Here is a 16,300-nt window from a genome sequence, read left to right on the forward strand (position 1 = left end):
ATAGTGATCACAGAAATGCCAGCCTGCCTACCTGCCTACTGGAGATCTGCAATGAGAACTCTAAATCCAAGGAAGGACAGTCTGGCATTCTGGGAGACCAAGGTGAAAATTCAGCTTGTTCATTTAGAATGGATCCTTCCTGCGGAGTGAAGCTGTCATCCCTCATAATGAGTCATTGGCTTTTCTGTAACATTCCTCGACATCGAATTGAGTCTGTTACAATAACTGCATGCATGTGTGACTCACAGACACCAATAATGAGACCTTGTCAAATCCACTACATCTGCTGCTCTGCCTTGCTTAAGTCTGCTCTGTTCTACTGTAGTGTTCATGAAATGGTCCAAAACATGTGGATATCCTCTGCTTATGTCCTTTGTGGGTTTTCTGTTTTTCTCCCTTATTGGTGAAAGTGCATATGTAAATAACTGCCACCTAGTTTGAAATTAGATTTATTAAGTATTTATAGGAAGTAATTCTTCTCTCAGACAGAAACAATAGTTCTAGTGTGGCAAATGTCCTGCAAGGTTTCCTTTGGATGAAAATGTTAGCGAATTCATTTAGTGTGAATAAGGAAGAAACAAAGACAAGGAATTTTAAGATCAGACGGAAGCAGTAAATACAATTTTGTGTTGTATGGAAAGGTTATATCATTCAGTGGTCATATGTAAAGTAAGATGCCTGTCAGCTTACAGATACAGGAGCTGATATGGCTGCAGGTTGACTAACAGAGAACACTGGATGATAAATAATGTACTATGACCAAAGCACCGTTAATTGTCTCTCAAGGATATAACATTTCTTCCATGTTTAATTGGGCTAATTTGGAATGTATGGTGCAGTACATGGTTCAAGCAAGCTGAATTTAAAATCTGGTAGCATTCACAGCCAAATTAAAATATTAGTGTATTCAAACATTTTCCATCCTACATGTCAGGGTCTTGCAGACCAAGAATATATCCTGGCAATGATGGATGTAAGGTGGAAACCCCCAGTAGTAATTAACACAGATATAAGACTACTGGCTAAAACCCTTGCCTGGAGACTAGATAATGTGATTTGCTAACTAACCCACCCTGATCGGTCAAGGAACCTAATGTCTACCAAGAACTACATTACCTACACAAGGCTGGGTAGGTGCATTGATTTGCACAATTTATTTCAGATTTTGCCAAAATTGAGATCTATCAGAACAGACGATATTTTTCCAATCTTCTTTAATCCAGTTTGGAGAATATCAGCCCACTGTAGCTTCAGCATCCTGTTTCTAGCACACAACAGTGAAACCAGGCATGGTCAATTGTTGCTGTAGCCCATCTTTTTCAAGGTGTGAGACCTTGTGCATTCAGACATTCTCAGCCACACACCACTGTTGTATGCAGATGTTACATGAGCATTTGTAAATTTTCAATCGTCATTCTTCTCTAGACTGTTTCATTAATAAGTGGTTTTCACCAACATAATCTCTACACTGGATACAGTAGTGCATGGATCCACCATGTCAAAGTCTCTTGTGTTACATGCCTTGCCTATTCTGAAATTTGGTCAAATAACAAGTAAAGCTCCTAACCTTGTTTACATGCTATATACTGAGTTGCTTCCACACGATTGGCTGTTTGGAGGAGAAGGCTATTTGTATTAGTGAGTAGAAGGACCTACTAGAGTGGGGAGAAAATGCATTTCTTCCAACATTAAACAGATCATCTCCTTCCCGTTCTCCAATATTGTACATCCTTTCAGTTTTTTTAGTCTCTTTGACACTACTGTCCACTACAGACTGAACTGACCTTCATCTTCACAGAATGAGCTCTGTACCTTAGCCCTCAAGTCACTTGTTTAGGCTTCAGTGCTTTTTTTTAAGCTCCAGTTAACACCTACAACCTAAATGGTAAATGCAAAAGGAAGTTGGACTGGAGGACATATAAATTAAAATAACATAAATCATTATCCTATGTAAAACTGTTTCTATCTGTGAAATGTTCTACAAATGCAAATAACACTTGCAAGGCATGTTTTTGATAATATATTATACACAATATGCATAAAAACATGTCTCAATATATATATATTTTTATGTTTAATTTACAGTAGTTCCTCAAATACTACAGGCAATCCTTGCACATATAAACATTCTGCACATAGCATTCTAAATAATACGCATGTCTATGATATTTATGCTCCTGATTATAATTGCACTTAGATAGATAGAGTTAAATAATGCAAGGTGCAGAGTGTGAAGCAGGTATAACAGTCAATAACATTTATTAATGTTAACAATGACCACCCCCCCTCGTGAAATTGAAGAGTCGTATAGTGTGGGGGAGGAACGATCTCCTCAGTCTGTCAGTGGAGCAGGACAGTGACAGCAATTTGTCACTGAAGCTGCTCCTTTGTCTGGAGATGATACTGTTCAGTTGATGCAGTGGATTCTCCATTATTGACAGGAGCCTGCTCAGCACCTGTCACTCTGCCATGGATGTCAAACTGCCCAGCTCCGTGCCTACAATAGAGCCTGCCTTCCTCACCAGTTTGTCCAGGCGTGAGGCGTCCCTCTTCTTTATGCTGCCTCCCCAACACACCACCGTGTAGAAGAGGGCGCTTGCCACAACCGTCTGATAGAACATCTGCAGCATCTTATTGCAGATGTTGAAGGATGCCAGCCTTAGTATAGTCGGCTCTGTCCTCTCTTACACAGAGCATCAGTATTGGCAATTCAGTCTAATTTATCATCCAGCTGCATTCCCAGGTATTTATAGGTCTGTACCCTCTGCACACAGTCACCTCTGATAATCACTTAGTATAGAAAACTGATATTTAGTAATCAATTGCAGAAAAGTTTGATAAAAATTGCCGTCATGTAAATACATTCAAATTGGTGTAATTATTTTCTTGTATCTGAATCACACATTTTGTCTTTTTTTAAGTATTCATCCATTCATTCTTTTTCTACAACTCCTTAACTTTAGCAGCATTTATCAAAAGGCAGGAAACACTGTGGAAAAGTGCCAATCTATAATAGAGGACACACACACAAGCACACATCCATATTAGGTAAATTAAGAATCACCATCCTGTCAGGCATGTTGTTGGTGTGAAAGCCAAAAGAGAAATACAGAGAAACAAAGGGAGAACTTGCAAAGCCATCACAGATAGTTTCTCAACCAGAGCTGGAGCTGTAAAGCAGCAGCACAAGCCACCACGCCATCAAATGCCATCTTTCCTAGATGAAATGTAGATTTATGTAATTTTGTTTCCTGAAGACATGATTTACTCTTGAGATAGGTAAATGGTGTATGCATAGCATTTATTTCCTCCTGTCTGACTTTCAGTGTAAATTTAACTCAAGATCATGGGGTGCTGCAGCCAATCCCAGCAGAGCTAGGTTCCAAAGAAAGGACAAGCCATTGACAAAATAAATATTTAATCAAATAAAGTGAAGGCAATAATGCCATTTCAATTTGAGTTGCATATATGATTTTGGGAGTTCATAAAATCTGAACAGAAACAACATCATAAGGACAACTTTATCCACGATCCCCCAATACCTAACAAACAACTACTTTAACATAAACACAGTTTGACATACTTTTCAGATTATAGTAAAAGACTGTTGCTGTCAAGATGTTAACTTCATAGAGCATATAGATAAGGACTTTTGGTGGATTGATAGAGCTCCTTAAAAAGTGTCTAACAACTAAGCGGATCACAAGTATCCATAGCAGATCCTGAACCAAAATCTTCATTTATGCAATAAGCAGTAATGGACCTGAACTGTAAAAAATTGTAAAAAGTCTGATAAAAGCAAGTCACTCTTTCTTCCCATTTCTTGCCAAGATTAAGTGCACACACAAGGCTTTCTTTACGTTAGCAGAACAGACAGTTTCTCAAAACACTTGTAAATTGTATTTATTCATTACCACTAAAGCTTAAGGTCAATTGCAATGGGAATTAAAAGCTGCACTTTCTGATTAAGCAAAATTCTGCTTACTGAATCCTGTTTGGCCTTTCACTTTTACCAAAATACATTACACTTCTGTTTAGCATGACAAGACTTTCAGGCTTTGGCCTTTTGCCTGAAATCTGTCAGTTGAAAAGGTTAAAGCATCTCCCATACAGGCACTTTGATAGAATCATCCATGACATGGAAATCTCACACTGCCTCCAACACTTGTGAAAACAATCTATTAAAAATTAAAATGCCCCGTGAACCTATGTTGTTGTCTTTATTCTTTCAGAATCTTCATCTAAGTGAAGATGTGGCAGGAGCAACATTCATGGCAGCTGGCAGCTCTGCACCAGAACTGTTCACTTCTCTGATTGGTGAGTCTACTTGCTAGTAGTCAATGGATGAGTTGGTGTTTCCCCAAAGGCTACTCAGTCACCCATGTATTTTGAACTTTGTGCCATTGTCAAGAAGATGCGGCCTCTGTGGATTTGGTCGAGTAACTTAATAAAAGGAAAGACGAAGGAAAGACATCTGTTACCATTTCAAAGAAAAGATAAACATAGAATGGTTATTTGACAAAGGCAGGAGACACTGTAAAAGAGTACAACAGTCTTTAATAGCATTGTTATCACAATACACTTTAAGTTGTTAAGGCCAGGAGCATAAGACTACAGCTATTTTTAGTGGTCCAATATGTAATATTTCTGCCCCATAGTACCTGGACTCATGGTGTTTGTATGCTTTTGATTTTGGGGGTTTTCTCTAACAACCTCATGCTTGCTGCTATTCAGTTAATCAGTTTTGAATTGCTTCCTCTTATTAGTTGTGGGTGTGTAAATAGACCTTGTGATGAAGAGACATCCCACCTAGAGCTTGTACTTCCCCTTGTGTTCTGACTCCAACTCTCTGAAAATATCTACATGAAAAATACAAGAAATTGTAATGGGCTATAGTTTTACCATTTGATGTCAGTATCAATATCATAATTGTGTAAGAGTTTAAGGATTGTTCTAGTATAATAATATATGTACAATACATTCAAAAAGTATTCAGATTCCTTCATTTTTTTTTCCAGATTTTGCTGTGTTGCAGCTTTGTGCTGAAATTATTTGAATTCATTTTTCCCTCATCAAGCAACACTCAATACCATACAATATCAAAGTGAAAACATGATTCTGGAATTTTTTTCAAATTTCAAAATAAGAAAACTGAAATATAGCATCAACACAATTATTTAGACCCTTTAATCAGTACTTACCTGAAGCATCTTTGGCAGTGTTTGCAGCCTGTAGTCTTCTTAAGTATGATGCAACAAGCTTTGGATATATGGATGTTCTTACATTCTTCTCTGTAGATCCTCTCAAGCTCTGTCAGGTTGGATGGAAACTATTAGTGGAAAGCTGTTTTCAGGTCTCTCCAAGAATATATGATTGGATTTTGGACTCTGGCTGGGCCACTCAAGAATATTTACAGAGCTGCCCCAAAGCCACTCTTGTGCTGTCTTTGCTTTGTGTTTAGGGTCATTGTTGTGTTGGAAGGTGAACCTTTGACCCACTGTGTGGTCCGGATGTACTTCTTCTGTGTAGCTTTTGCTTGACCCTGACCAGTCTGTTCCATTAAAAAAAAAGGAAAAAAACACAGCATGATGCTGCCACCATCTTGCCATCTTTCTTCATCATTGGAATAGTATTGCACAATTGATGAACGGTGCCAGGTTCCCTCCAGACACAACACTTAGAATTGGGGCTAAACAGTTCAATCTTGGTTTCATGAGATCAGGGAATCTGATTTCTCACATTCTAAGAGTCCTTTAGGATCCACAAACATTTACTAAGGAAAAGACTTCCATCTGGCAACTCTGCCATAAGGCCCAGATCGTTTGAATGTTATAGTGATAGTTGTCCTTCTGGAAGTTTTTCCCATCACCAAATAGCTCTGGAGCTCAGCCAAACTTATAATCAGATTATTGGTCACCTCTCTTACCATGACTCTTACATTTACATTTACTGTATTTGCTTGGCAGATGCTTTTATTCGAAGCATCTTACAAAAGAGGTAAACATAATCAAGTAACATTAGGCTAGAGCCTGTTTGTTCAGCAAGTGTAATAGGACAGATAACTAAAGTTGATTGCCATAAAGTGAAGAGATGTAATAACTAATCTTATATGTAAACGTATACACGTGGTAGTGTGTGTGTCTGTCCGGCACGGAAGTGAGAGGTGGAGTCAGCAAAGCGAAACTTCTGAAGAAAGAGTCATTTGCTTATTTGGTGATAACAAAAAGCGCTTTGCATGGAGGAAGAAGAACACCGCATTCCATGAAAAACACCTGCTACCTACTGTCAAATTTGGTGGAGGTTCCATCATGCTGTGGGGCTGTGTGGCTAGTTCAGGAATGGGGCCCTTGTTAAAGTCGAGGGTCGGATGAATTCAACCCAATATCAACAAATTCTTCAGGATAATGTTCAAGCATCAGTCACAAAGTTGAAGTTATGCAGGGGTTGGATATTCCAACAAGACAATGACCCAAAATACAGTTCGAAATCTACAAAAGCATTCATGCAGAGGGAGAAGTACAATGTTCTGGAATGGCCATCACAGTCCCCTGACTTGAATATCATCAAAAATCTATGGGATGATTTGAAGCAGGCTGTCCATGTTCGGCACCCATCAAATTTAACTGAACTGGAGAGATTTTGTATGGAAGAATGGTCAAAATACCTCCATCCAGAATCCAGACACTCATCAAAAGCTATAGGAGGCATCTAGAGGCTGTTATATTTGCAAAAGGAGGCTCAACTAAGTATTGATGTAATATCTCTGTTATGCGCCTGTCTAATTTTGTTATGATGCATATTGCATATTTTCTGTTAATCCAATAATCTTAATGTCACTGCTGAAATACTACTGTTTCCATAAGGCATGTCATACAGTATATTAAAAGGAAGTTGCTACTTTGAAAGCTCAGCCAATGGTAAACAAAAATCCAAAGAATTAAGAGGTGTTCCCAAACGTTTTCATATGACTGTAGTTCCTTTCAATTACCTGACATCTCTACATTTCAATTTATTTTCTGATGATTTCAATAGTTTCTAGAACCCCATGCTTTTTACAGCACGGGCTTACACAGCTAGTAATTTATAATCATAGATTACACTTAATATAGCAATTAAACTTAAACAAGAAATTAACCAACAATTTGGCAGATATTTACAGAACAGAATGGGCTTCTATTGCTTCTAAAAATAAATTGAGGGAGTCAGCAGTATGGATGGAGATGGGCAGCTCTTTCTACCAACTAGGAACTACACTGGAAAAGAGTCTGGATTGAGACTTGATACCATGCAGAGGTACCATGGCAAACCTGAGTAGGCGAGCAGATATAAAGCACTGCACCAGTGTCTCCATTTACACAGGTGCTGATCCATTGACTACTCTGTACACAAGCATCAGGTATTTCAACTGAATGCGTGCAACTACAAGGATCCAAAGTAGCATTTCCATTGATGCCGGTGTCAGAGAGGGTGGCAAGAAAGATGTTGTGGTTGACTGTGTCAAAGGTACAAGAGAGATCTAGCAGGATCAGGGCAGATGATATGTTGGTGGCTCTAGCAAGTCGTAACTGTTTGACCACTGTTAGTAGTGCCGTCTCAGTCGAGTGCTTCCTCTTGAAGCCAGACTGGTTGTTATCAAACACTCAATTCTGTACAAGGAATGCAGAGGTCTGGTTAGAAACAGCATGTTCAAGTGTTTTGGAAAGAAAGGAAAGGAGAGAGACGGGCCTGTGTTTGTTAACTTGGGATGGATCAAGTGTTAATTTTTTGAGAAGTAGAGTTATCAGAGCATGTTTGAAGATGGTAGAAAACATGCCTGAGCTGAGTGAGGTGTTAATGATGTGTGTATTTGCTGGAATGAGTGATGGGGAGATGGCCTGAAGGAGATGTGAGTGGATAATGTCAAGTGGACATGCACTGGGGCGATTGGAGAGGAAGTTTGAAACTTCAGTGGCAGAGAATGGAGAAAACGTGGAGAATGTTGGGTGTTGCTTGGAAGGAGGCATAGTGGATAGTAGCAAGAGTGAGAACTGACTGCTGATTGCACCCATTTCATCCTGGAAAAAGGTTGCAAAGTCATCAGCAGACAAGGAGGTTGGGGAAGGAGGTGGAGGAGGGTTAGGAAGGGAAGTGAAAGTGGAGAACAGAAAGCATGTGTCAGTAGTGCTGCTAATTCTAGTCTATATAGGTGGCCTTATTCCACAATTGTTCACTTTGACTAGGCAGTCATCTCAATGTATGCTCAAAATTGTTTCAAACTTCTTCCTGTCACAAATTATGGAAGCCACTCTTGTCTTGGTAACCTTCAATGCTGCAGACAATTTTTGTAGCTTTTCCCAGATCTGTCTCTACGCCGTATAGGCAATTCTTCAAACTCATGGTTTGGGGTTTGCTCTGATACACATTGTGAACTGTGGAACATTCTATAATCAGGCTTGTGGCTTTCCAAATCATGTCCAATAAATTGAATTGACCAAAGGTGGACTCCAAACAAGGTGCAGAAGCATCTGAACAATGATCAATACAATGACCTAAGCCATGTTTCAGGTATCATAGCAAAGGGTCTGAAAATTTGTGTTAATGTGATATTAAAAATTTTTTATTTTGATACATTTTTTAAACTAACTAATATCCTTCTTTCTGTTTGTCATTCTGTGGTGTTGAGTGTTGCTTGACGATGGAAAAAATAAATTTAATCAATTTTAATGAAAGGCTGCAAAACACCATAACGTGAAAAAATTGAACGGGTGCGACTACTATCTGAATGCACTATATGCACTTGTTATAACATTGAAAAAACCATGCCTTACATATTAAACATTTCTTCCTGCTTATGCAGTTATTCATCTGCAGGTGATTTGATGTCTTCATCACTGATGTAGTGTGTGCCACTGGGGTAACTCTTCAAACCCCTGGAGAATAGACAATAAACACACAGGGCCAGGCCTGGAGAATAGGATAGATGTGACATCTCTTCCCTTTCATTGGGCTGACTTTAGAACCCATACAGTGTCAGCATGTGTAATTGCTGCCTTCTCTGATTTATTGCCCCAACTCAGCATAATGTTGACCAATTATATAGGCCTTTTGAGACATCTAATAATCATGAAATACACCATTATTGTGACCATGCATTAGTTATTTTCATTATTATTTGAAATTGGAATGAATGCAAGTTTATTTCCATTTATGAAACATATTTTAAATTTCCATTTGAAATTCATTAGCTCTTGATTCTTCTTGAAACATAAAGATATGGTGATGCTTCATTTCAAGAGTCAACATCCTAGGCACTGAACATGCACAGACCTTGCTCATATGTATTTATTTGTAGTGTTCTGCTATCTCACATATCATCACTTTTCAACTGTCTGTTATAATTTGTAAAACTATAACAACATTTGTTTCTGTCATATATGTTGAACGTCTTCCAAACCTTGCGTCTCACCTTCCAGAAATGCCACAGTGGAATTCTGGAGCCCATCTCTTGACTGCAGGATATTTTTCTGTTAAATGCTGACTAGGTGAGAATGATTCTTTAAAAGCATAGGATATCACTGTAGGATACCTCTTTCAGGTACAGGCTGAAAACATTTTGATCACCACTTGTATTATATAGTGTATGCAGTATAGATGGCATAGTGGCACAGTGATTAGTGTTCCTGCTTCAGTGTTCCACTGTCATGGACTTGAATCCCATGTCCAGTTACTGTATGTTTATAAATTGGTTTTCCTCTGGGCTCCCTGGTTTTCCCCTCACATCCCCCAAGACGTGCATACTATACTGACTATACACTGGACTTGTATAATTGTAGATGCGTGTATGAATTGGACTCTGTGTTAAACCGACATCCAATCCAGGATTCCTCTTCCTTGTGTCCAATCCTACCAGGATACACTTTATTCCCCCATGCACCAAGATTAAGCACGTTTGAAAATGTTGTGTCATGTTAGGATTATAAGAACTTTCTTTCTGTGGTAATATGATGGTAATAAGAGAAGTGTTCCTTAGCTGCTAATAAAGAATTCTTTAATTGTACACTGTAAGATCTGCTTCATGGCATGAAGTCCTCAGGGGTGCTCAGCAAACAGCATTTTATAGAACCTTTTAATGCACAGATAGCAACAATTTCCCTGAAGCTGTAATGAAGAGGTCAATGAGCAGAGGTTGATTACTGGTCTGTTTCATTCAGTGGGGAGATGGTGTTATTTAATCAACCTGATCAAGCTAGACTAAGACTGAGGTCATAATGGAAATAAGGGGAATTTTAAAGGCCACACTGAGAATTCTGTAGTGGTAAAAGACAAGAAAAAAAAGGTTGACCTTTTCACTATTGGTAGGTGAACTAATAAGGTCATTTTGTTTATCAGCCAGGTGCCTTTATATTTTTCTTAACCTAAAGTACCTACCAGTCGGTTAACACTTGATGGTTTGTCACTTGGGTGTGTCATATTAATGAAGTGATTAACACGACTGCCTCGTGGCTGTTGACACCTGTGTTCAGTTCTTGACATCTTTACTGTCAATATGCCCTCACTAGAGCCCTTGCTTTAGTAGCAACCAATATCCTAGAAATATCAATGTTAGGGTTCTTGGCAACTCTAAAATGTCTTTATTGTAATGGGTTTCAGTGATACAGCCAGGCATTCTTTTCTTTGATATGGTCTGCACAACACTGAATATAGGGTAGCAATCAATCCTGAACAGGACATTATTCAGTCAGTTTTTGGGAGAGTGCTCTGATTCATACAGTTCCCATTTTGGTTGGCAGTTAACCTAACACACATATCATTGGGATAAGGAAGTATACAAGAATACCTAAGCAAAAGTCAGAGTTATGAGGATAATGTGCACACTCCACAGTGGTAGGGCCAGGATTTGAACTCATGTTCCCCTACCCAAGAGGCAGCAGTGTTAAGCACTTTGCCACCATGTAGACCATGAGATCCATGCTTTTTTAAACATTTTTTTTCTTAGTGCTACATGGCTTGTCAGAGAGAGGCATTAATACTGACAGAGTCATTATACAGAGATTCAAAGTAGAGCATCGACACAGGAGGTTAAAGTAGAAGATTTTGTAAAAATGATGTCCATCTTAAGAGAAGCCATTGACACTAAGTTCTCAGAGAAACACATATTGGGATGGACTGAAGGTCAGATGATTTTCAACTCAATTTCCCAAGCGCATGTATGTAAATTTAATTGGTGACTTTTAATTGTCCTCATATAATTGAAACATGTCACAGCAGGTGATTTATCATGAGTGTACAGCACCTGCAGACATTCTTTCATTTTTTGAAATCCACCCTGAATTGTTACTGATTTTGAACGGTAGACAATTCATCACAATATCTATGCGACATTCCACAAAATTAGTTCCAGGAAGCATTCCAGAAATTGAAAAACTATTGAGAGTGATGTATAAATAGAGGAGGGAATTACTTTGAAGGAGATAAGTCTGATTAAGTTGTAAGCATATATATAAATGTTTTTTGAAGAAGTATGGTTTCTGTTTGGAAAGACCTTGTAACACCACATACCAAAGCACAAACACTTTTATGGAGCTCACTCTGAAAGATGCAGTTCTGGTGCCTGCATAAGTCCTTGGAGGCTTTCACAAACCTTGGAAAACAATACTTTATTTTTTGCCACTTCCTAATTAAGTTGTTTTAATTCCTCATTTGTGAAGTGTTGCTTCCTTTTTCTTTAACCTTTGTTCTTTTTTGCAAGGAAGCATTGTGACATTTTGAGCCCATTTATAGATTTTTGACTAATAGATTAATTTGATTTGGTCTTTTATTCATGTATTGTACTTTTGCATTAAGTCATTTTTATTAAGTTTTTTAACATTTGCACATGTCTGTTGTGACAATATAGCATAAACAGTTACCGGCCAATTTATTAAAATCACCTGTTCAACTGTCTGTTAACACAAATACCTAATCAGCCAATAACATGGCAGCAAGACAATACATTTAGGCATGACAATGTTAAGATGAGCTGCTCAAATTTAAACTGAGCATCAGAATGAGGAAGAAAGATGATTTAAGTGACTTTGAATGCAACATGGCTGTTGGTGCTAAACGGGCTGGTCTGAGTTTTTCAGAAACTGCTGATTTATTGGGATTTTCACGCAAAACCTTCACTTAGGTTTACAGAGAATGATCTGAAAAGGGGAAAATATCCATTGAGCAGCAGGTCTTTGGTTGAAAATGCCTTGTTGATGCCAGAGGTCTGAGGAGAATGGCCAGACTGGTTCAAAGTGACAGAATGTCAACAATAACTCAAATAACCACTCGTTACAACCGAGGTATGCAAAAGAGCATCTCTGAATGCACAACATGTCGAACCTGTAGATGGGCTACAGCAGCAGGAGACCACAGTGGTAGCCATCAACACACAACTGAGACTACAATTTGTATAGGTTCACCAAAATTGGACTATAGAAGATTGGATAAACATTGCCTGATCTAATGAGTCTCAATTTCTGCTGCAACATTCAGGTGGTAGGGTCAGAATTTGGCATCAACAACATGAAAGCATAGATCCATTCTGCCTTGTATCAACGGTTATGGCTGGTGGTGGTGGTGTAATGGTGTGGGGGATATTTTATTGGCACACTTTGAGTGACTTAATACCAACTGAGTATCGCTTAAATGCCACAGCCTACCTGAGTATTGTTGCTGACCATGTCCATCCCTTTATGACTGCAGTGTACCCATCTTCTGATGGCTACTTCCAACTGAATGACACTCCATGCCACAAAGCTGAAATCATCTCAAACTATTTTCTTGTAAAATAACAACGAGTTCACTGTACTCAGATGGCCTCCACAGTCACCAGATCTCAATCCAACAGAGCAACTTTGGGATGTGGTGGAACAGGAGATTCACATTATAGATGTGCAGATGACAAATCTGCAGCAACTGTGTGATGCTATTATGTCAATATGGACCAAAATCCCTGAGGAATGTTTCCAACACCTTGTTGAATCTATGCCATGAAGAATTAAAGCATTCTGAAGGCAAATGGGGATCCATCCCTGTACTAGCAAGGTATACCTAATAAAGTGGCCAGTGCATGTATTTACCACTTGAAATACATGGGATCAATGTTCACATTACCAACAGTCTGTGTTTTTCTGATGTGGATGCTGTGGATGATCCAACCAAAAATCCTTTAACCTCATTCATTAAATGTCAGATAACAAAAGGCTTCCAGAAACACCCTCACAAAACTCACTCATTCTTTACCTACATTGTTCTCAATCTTGTTCGTTATTCACTAAGATCTATCATTTTTGCAAAAGCCACCCCAGGTTTGATAAAGGATGGACGAGTAAAGGGACTACCAAATGGACTTCCTGGTTTGCTCCTAGGACAAGCTTACATGAACTTTGACTCTAAATTGTATTATGAAAATATATATTGTACATAGAGAGATCATTCCTACTAGATAAGCAAATGTTATAAAATAACTTAACATTCTTAAACTTAATTAATTTAATTCAAAGTGAAGAGAGTCCAAAGTTTTTTCTGACACCACTAACTACTGTATAAGACAGAGAGCCAGTCCAGTGCAGGGTCTGCTCAGACACACTCACACTGGGCCCACATGGAGTCACCAATCAATCTAACCAGCATGTTGATGCAGATAATCCTTTAACAATTCCAAGAACCCATGTTTAATTATGTCTAATTTCCCGATTGTACCATGGTCAATTTAATACTTACTGAATTTTGAAACAGCACAAAATACCTCTGGATGAATTCTGCTGGGGCTGCCTCTAGCAACCTGCAACCTTGAATTTGAATAACTAGCCTCTGAAAATATCTGCAAAGAACTGGAATTTTTGATTTGTCCCATGTAAATCATTTTTAGAACTATACATATATTCATTGATTTTCTTGTGATAACATAGCACCAACTGCCACCTCTTCTGCATCAAGTTTCTATTATACTCTATGTAATTCATCAGTATAATCTTCCTTTGAATCATTTCAGATTTCTGTGCCACAGCTGCTGCAGGAAAGGCAGAAAAAAATATATTGTATTGTCTTGTTAGCCAGGTTCATTACAGGCCAAACTGTTTAAAATGTAAATAAACAGCAGTGCACTGCTTGAGCATGACATCTGTCAGCCTCCCCTGCCTGACTGTTTGGAAGTGGAGAGGCCAGCTGTCAGAAAAGCTCTGCTGAGCAGTACTCTGGCAGATGGACAATTTCATAGCACTGGAGCAACACATCAAAACGCTGTTGATTCAGTCCCACTGTACATGTCCTCTGACCCAAGTGTTTGCACACATTGCCAAAAAAATTGCAACAGACCCATTACCTGATGCCATCAAGAAGTGGAGGGAGCCAACAGAAGCAGCTCTGTCATGTGTTACTCTAAGTAGGGCCAATCAAGTGATTTGTACGAGATTTAACATGTAACACCACTAAATCAGAAAATCAGTACTAATCCCAGATCAATGTATGATGTAACACTGAAATAGTTTACTAAATACAGGATGGAAAATCTGCTGTCAGCAGAGTTAAATCAGTGAAAAGTAGTGTTGTACAGTTTAACAGAGGATACAAAATATGCCAAGGTAGGTAGTGGGTTTGACATCTTAAGAGTGAGTTTGACTTTAGGAACAATACGACAAAATTCAATAAAGTATTCATCTTACTCAGACTTAAAAAACAGTTGGAGATCAATTCACAGTAATGTCTCTGGACATCATGCCAGGCCATTAGGACAATTTATATAATTCTGTAAGAAGAGTGAAAGCCTATAATCTATGAATAAAATGTTTCAAATGTAATCTTTATTTTTTCCTTAACCCCTTCAGGAGTGTTCATCACCAAAGGAGATGTAGGTGTTGGGACCATTGTTGGGTCAGCCGTCTTTAACATCCTGGTCATTATTGGCATATGTGGCGTCTTTGCAGGACAGGTACAGTATGAGTAAACACCTACTGCTCATAGGGAGTGCCGCCTAGTTGCTGAAGTTTCAAACCCTTATTCAGGAGTATGTCTGGAAGCTAATTGGTGATCCTGTGTTAAAAGTTGGTTTTCCACAGTTTATTTTGATGGCAATTTCAAAGAAAATGCTTGATGTTCTTCAAAATTCAATGTTTGAATGTTTCTGATTTATGTAATTTCTACTACAGAATGTGTTATTTAATTACATCCAACAGCTTAACTTCACCAGCACAGTTGTTGCTAAGAGGGAAGGTACATCAATGATTTGTTTTTTGAAAGAAGAAAACCATTTTCCACATGCCTAAGGAAGGGCATTATAGTGGGGAATAAAACAAACTCATTTTTGCTGTGCTCCCATACTCTTATAGTACATACTGTAACAGGGGTATCTGATCCGTACTGGGGAGCAATTAGTTTAATGCCACCCAGGACAGTAGCCAAGGCTTAAGTTGACCGTACAGAAGAGACTATTGCAATTGGCAACACTTCTGGAAATGCCTGTGAAGCCAGGCTGCAGTTATCACCAGGGGGTGATATGTCCCAGACAGTGAACAATTTCTGGACAGCAGCCATACCACATGCACTTCAGAACAGGTCATCCACCTCATGCTAAGCGTGTTCGGGCCTGGCTAGTACTTGGAAGGAAAACCACTCTCTGATTGCGCATACTCTACTTCACACTTTACGGTGCTTCCCAATCTACTTCACACATGTGTCAATAATTTATGATATATGCATGCATTTCACTACCTGATCAGCATTCCAGCTGGATTTGCACCTCACATGTGTTTAAACGAGGCAAAAATAATCACAGATTTTTTCATTTGAGGGGTACATTAGTTGACCATCATCTTTGTTCTGCATAGATTCATTGTATATTGTGCCTTCACTGCTGGATTAAGCATGTCATACTCCTCACTATCTAGTGCAGATCGGGCACTGACAGACATTGTGTGGCATGGCAAAACAGTGCCTCAAACACTGGAACTCCGTGAGTTCACAAGGATCAGTGTTATATACTAAGCGATAATGCTTGATTTACTTCCTATACATACAATAACTGCTCCGAAGCTTAATAATCAAGTGCAAATCAAGCTCTGCTGCTGAGTATATAACACAATCCCAAGCGTGCTCACAGTGTCCCAGTTTGTAGGGCAGTGATGGCCGTGCCACACAACAACAGCATGGGTATTGCTTTTTCCATTTATATAGTCACAACTCCACAAAGCTGGCACTTTTTTGGTCTGAGATCCTTCTTCCTTTAAGAAGATAGAAATTGTTATTATTTTATAGGGTCTCGTGTTTTCTGACTCCTTTATGGTTTGTTTTGACA

At 38.8% G+C, this 16,300-nt stretch overlaps 1 protein-coding gene across 1 annotated transcript in view; it reads left to right on the plus strand.

Annotated features, from left to right (window-relative positions):
• Window positions 1-16,300, plus strand: part of LOC114645752 (sodium/potassium/calcium exchanger 3-like) — a 406,374-nt gene that overhangs the window by 273,787 nt on the left and 116,287 nt on the right. The window contains exons 5-6 of the mRNA XM_051935338.1: window positions 4,233-4,317; window positions 14,835-14,938. Of these exons, the coding sequence (XP_051791298.1) occupies window positions 4,233-4,317; window positions 14,835-14,938 (189 nt within the window). The remainder of the gene's footprint in view (window positions 1-4,232; window positions 4,318-14,834; window positions 14,939-16,300) is intronic.

Source organism: Erpetoichthys calabaricus, chromosome 1, assembly GCF_900747795.2.
Source record: "Erpetoichthys calabaricus chromosome 1, fErpCal1.3, whole genome shotgun sequence".
In the NCBI taxonomy this organism is placed as follows: Eukaryota; Metazoa; Chordata; class Cladistia; order Polypteriformes; family Polypteridae; genus Erpetoichthys; species Erpetoichthys calabaricus.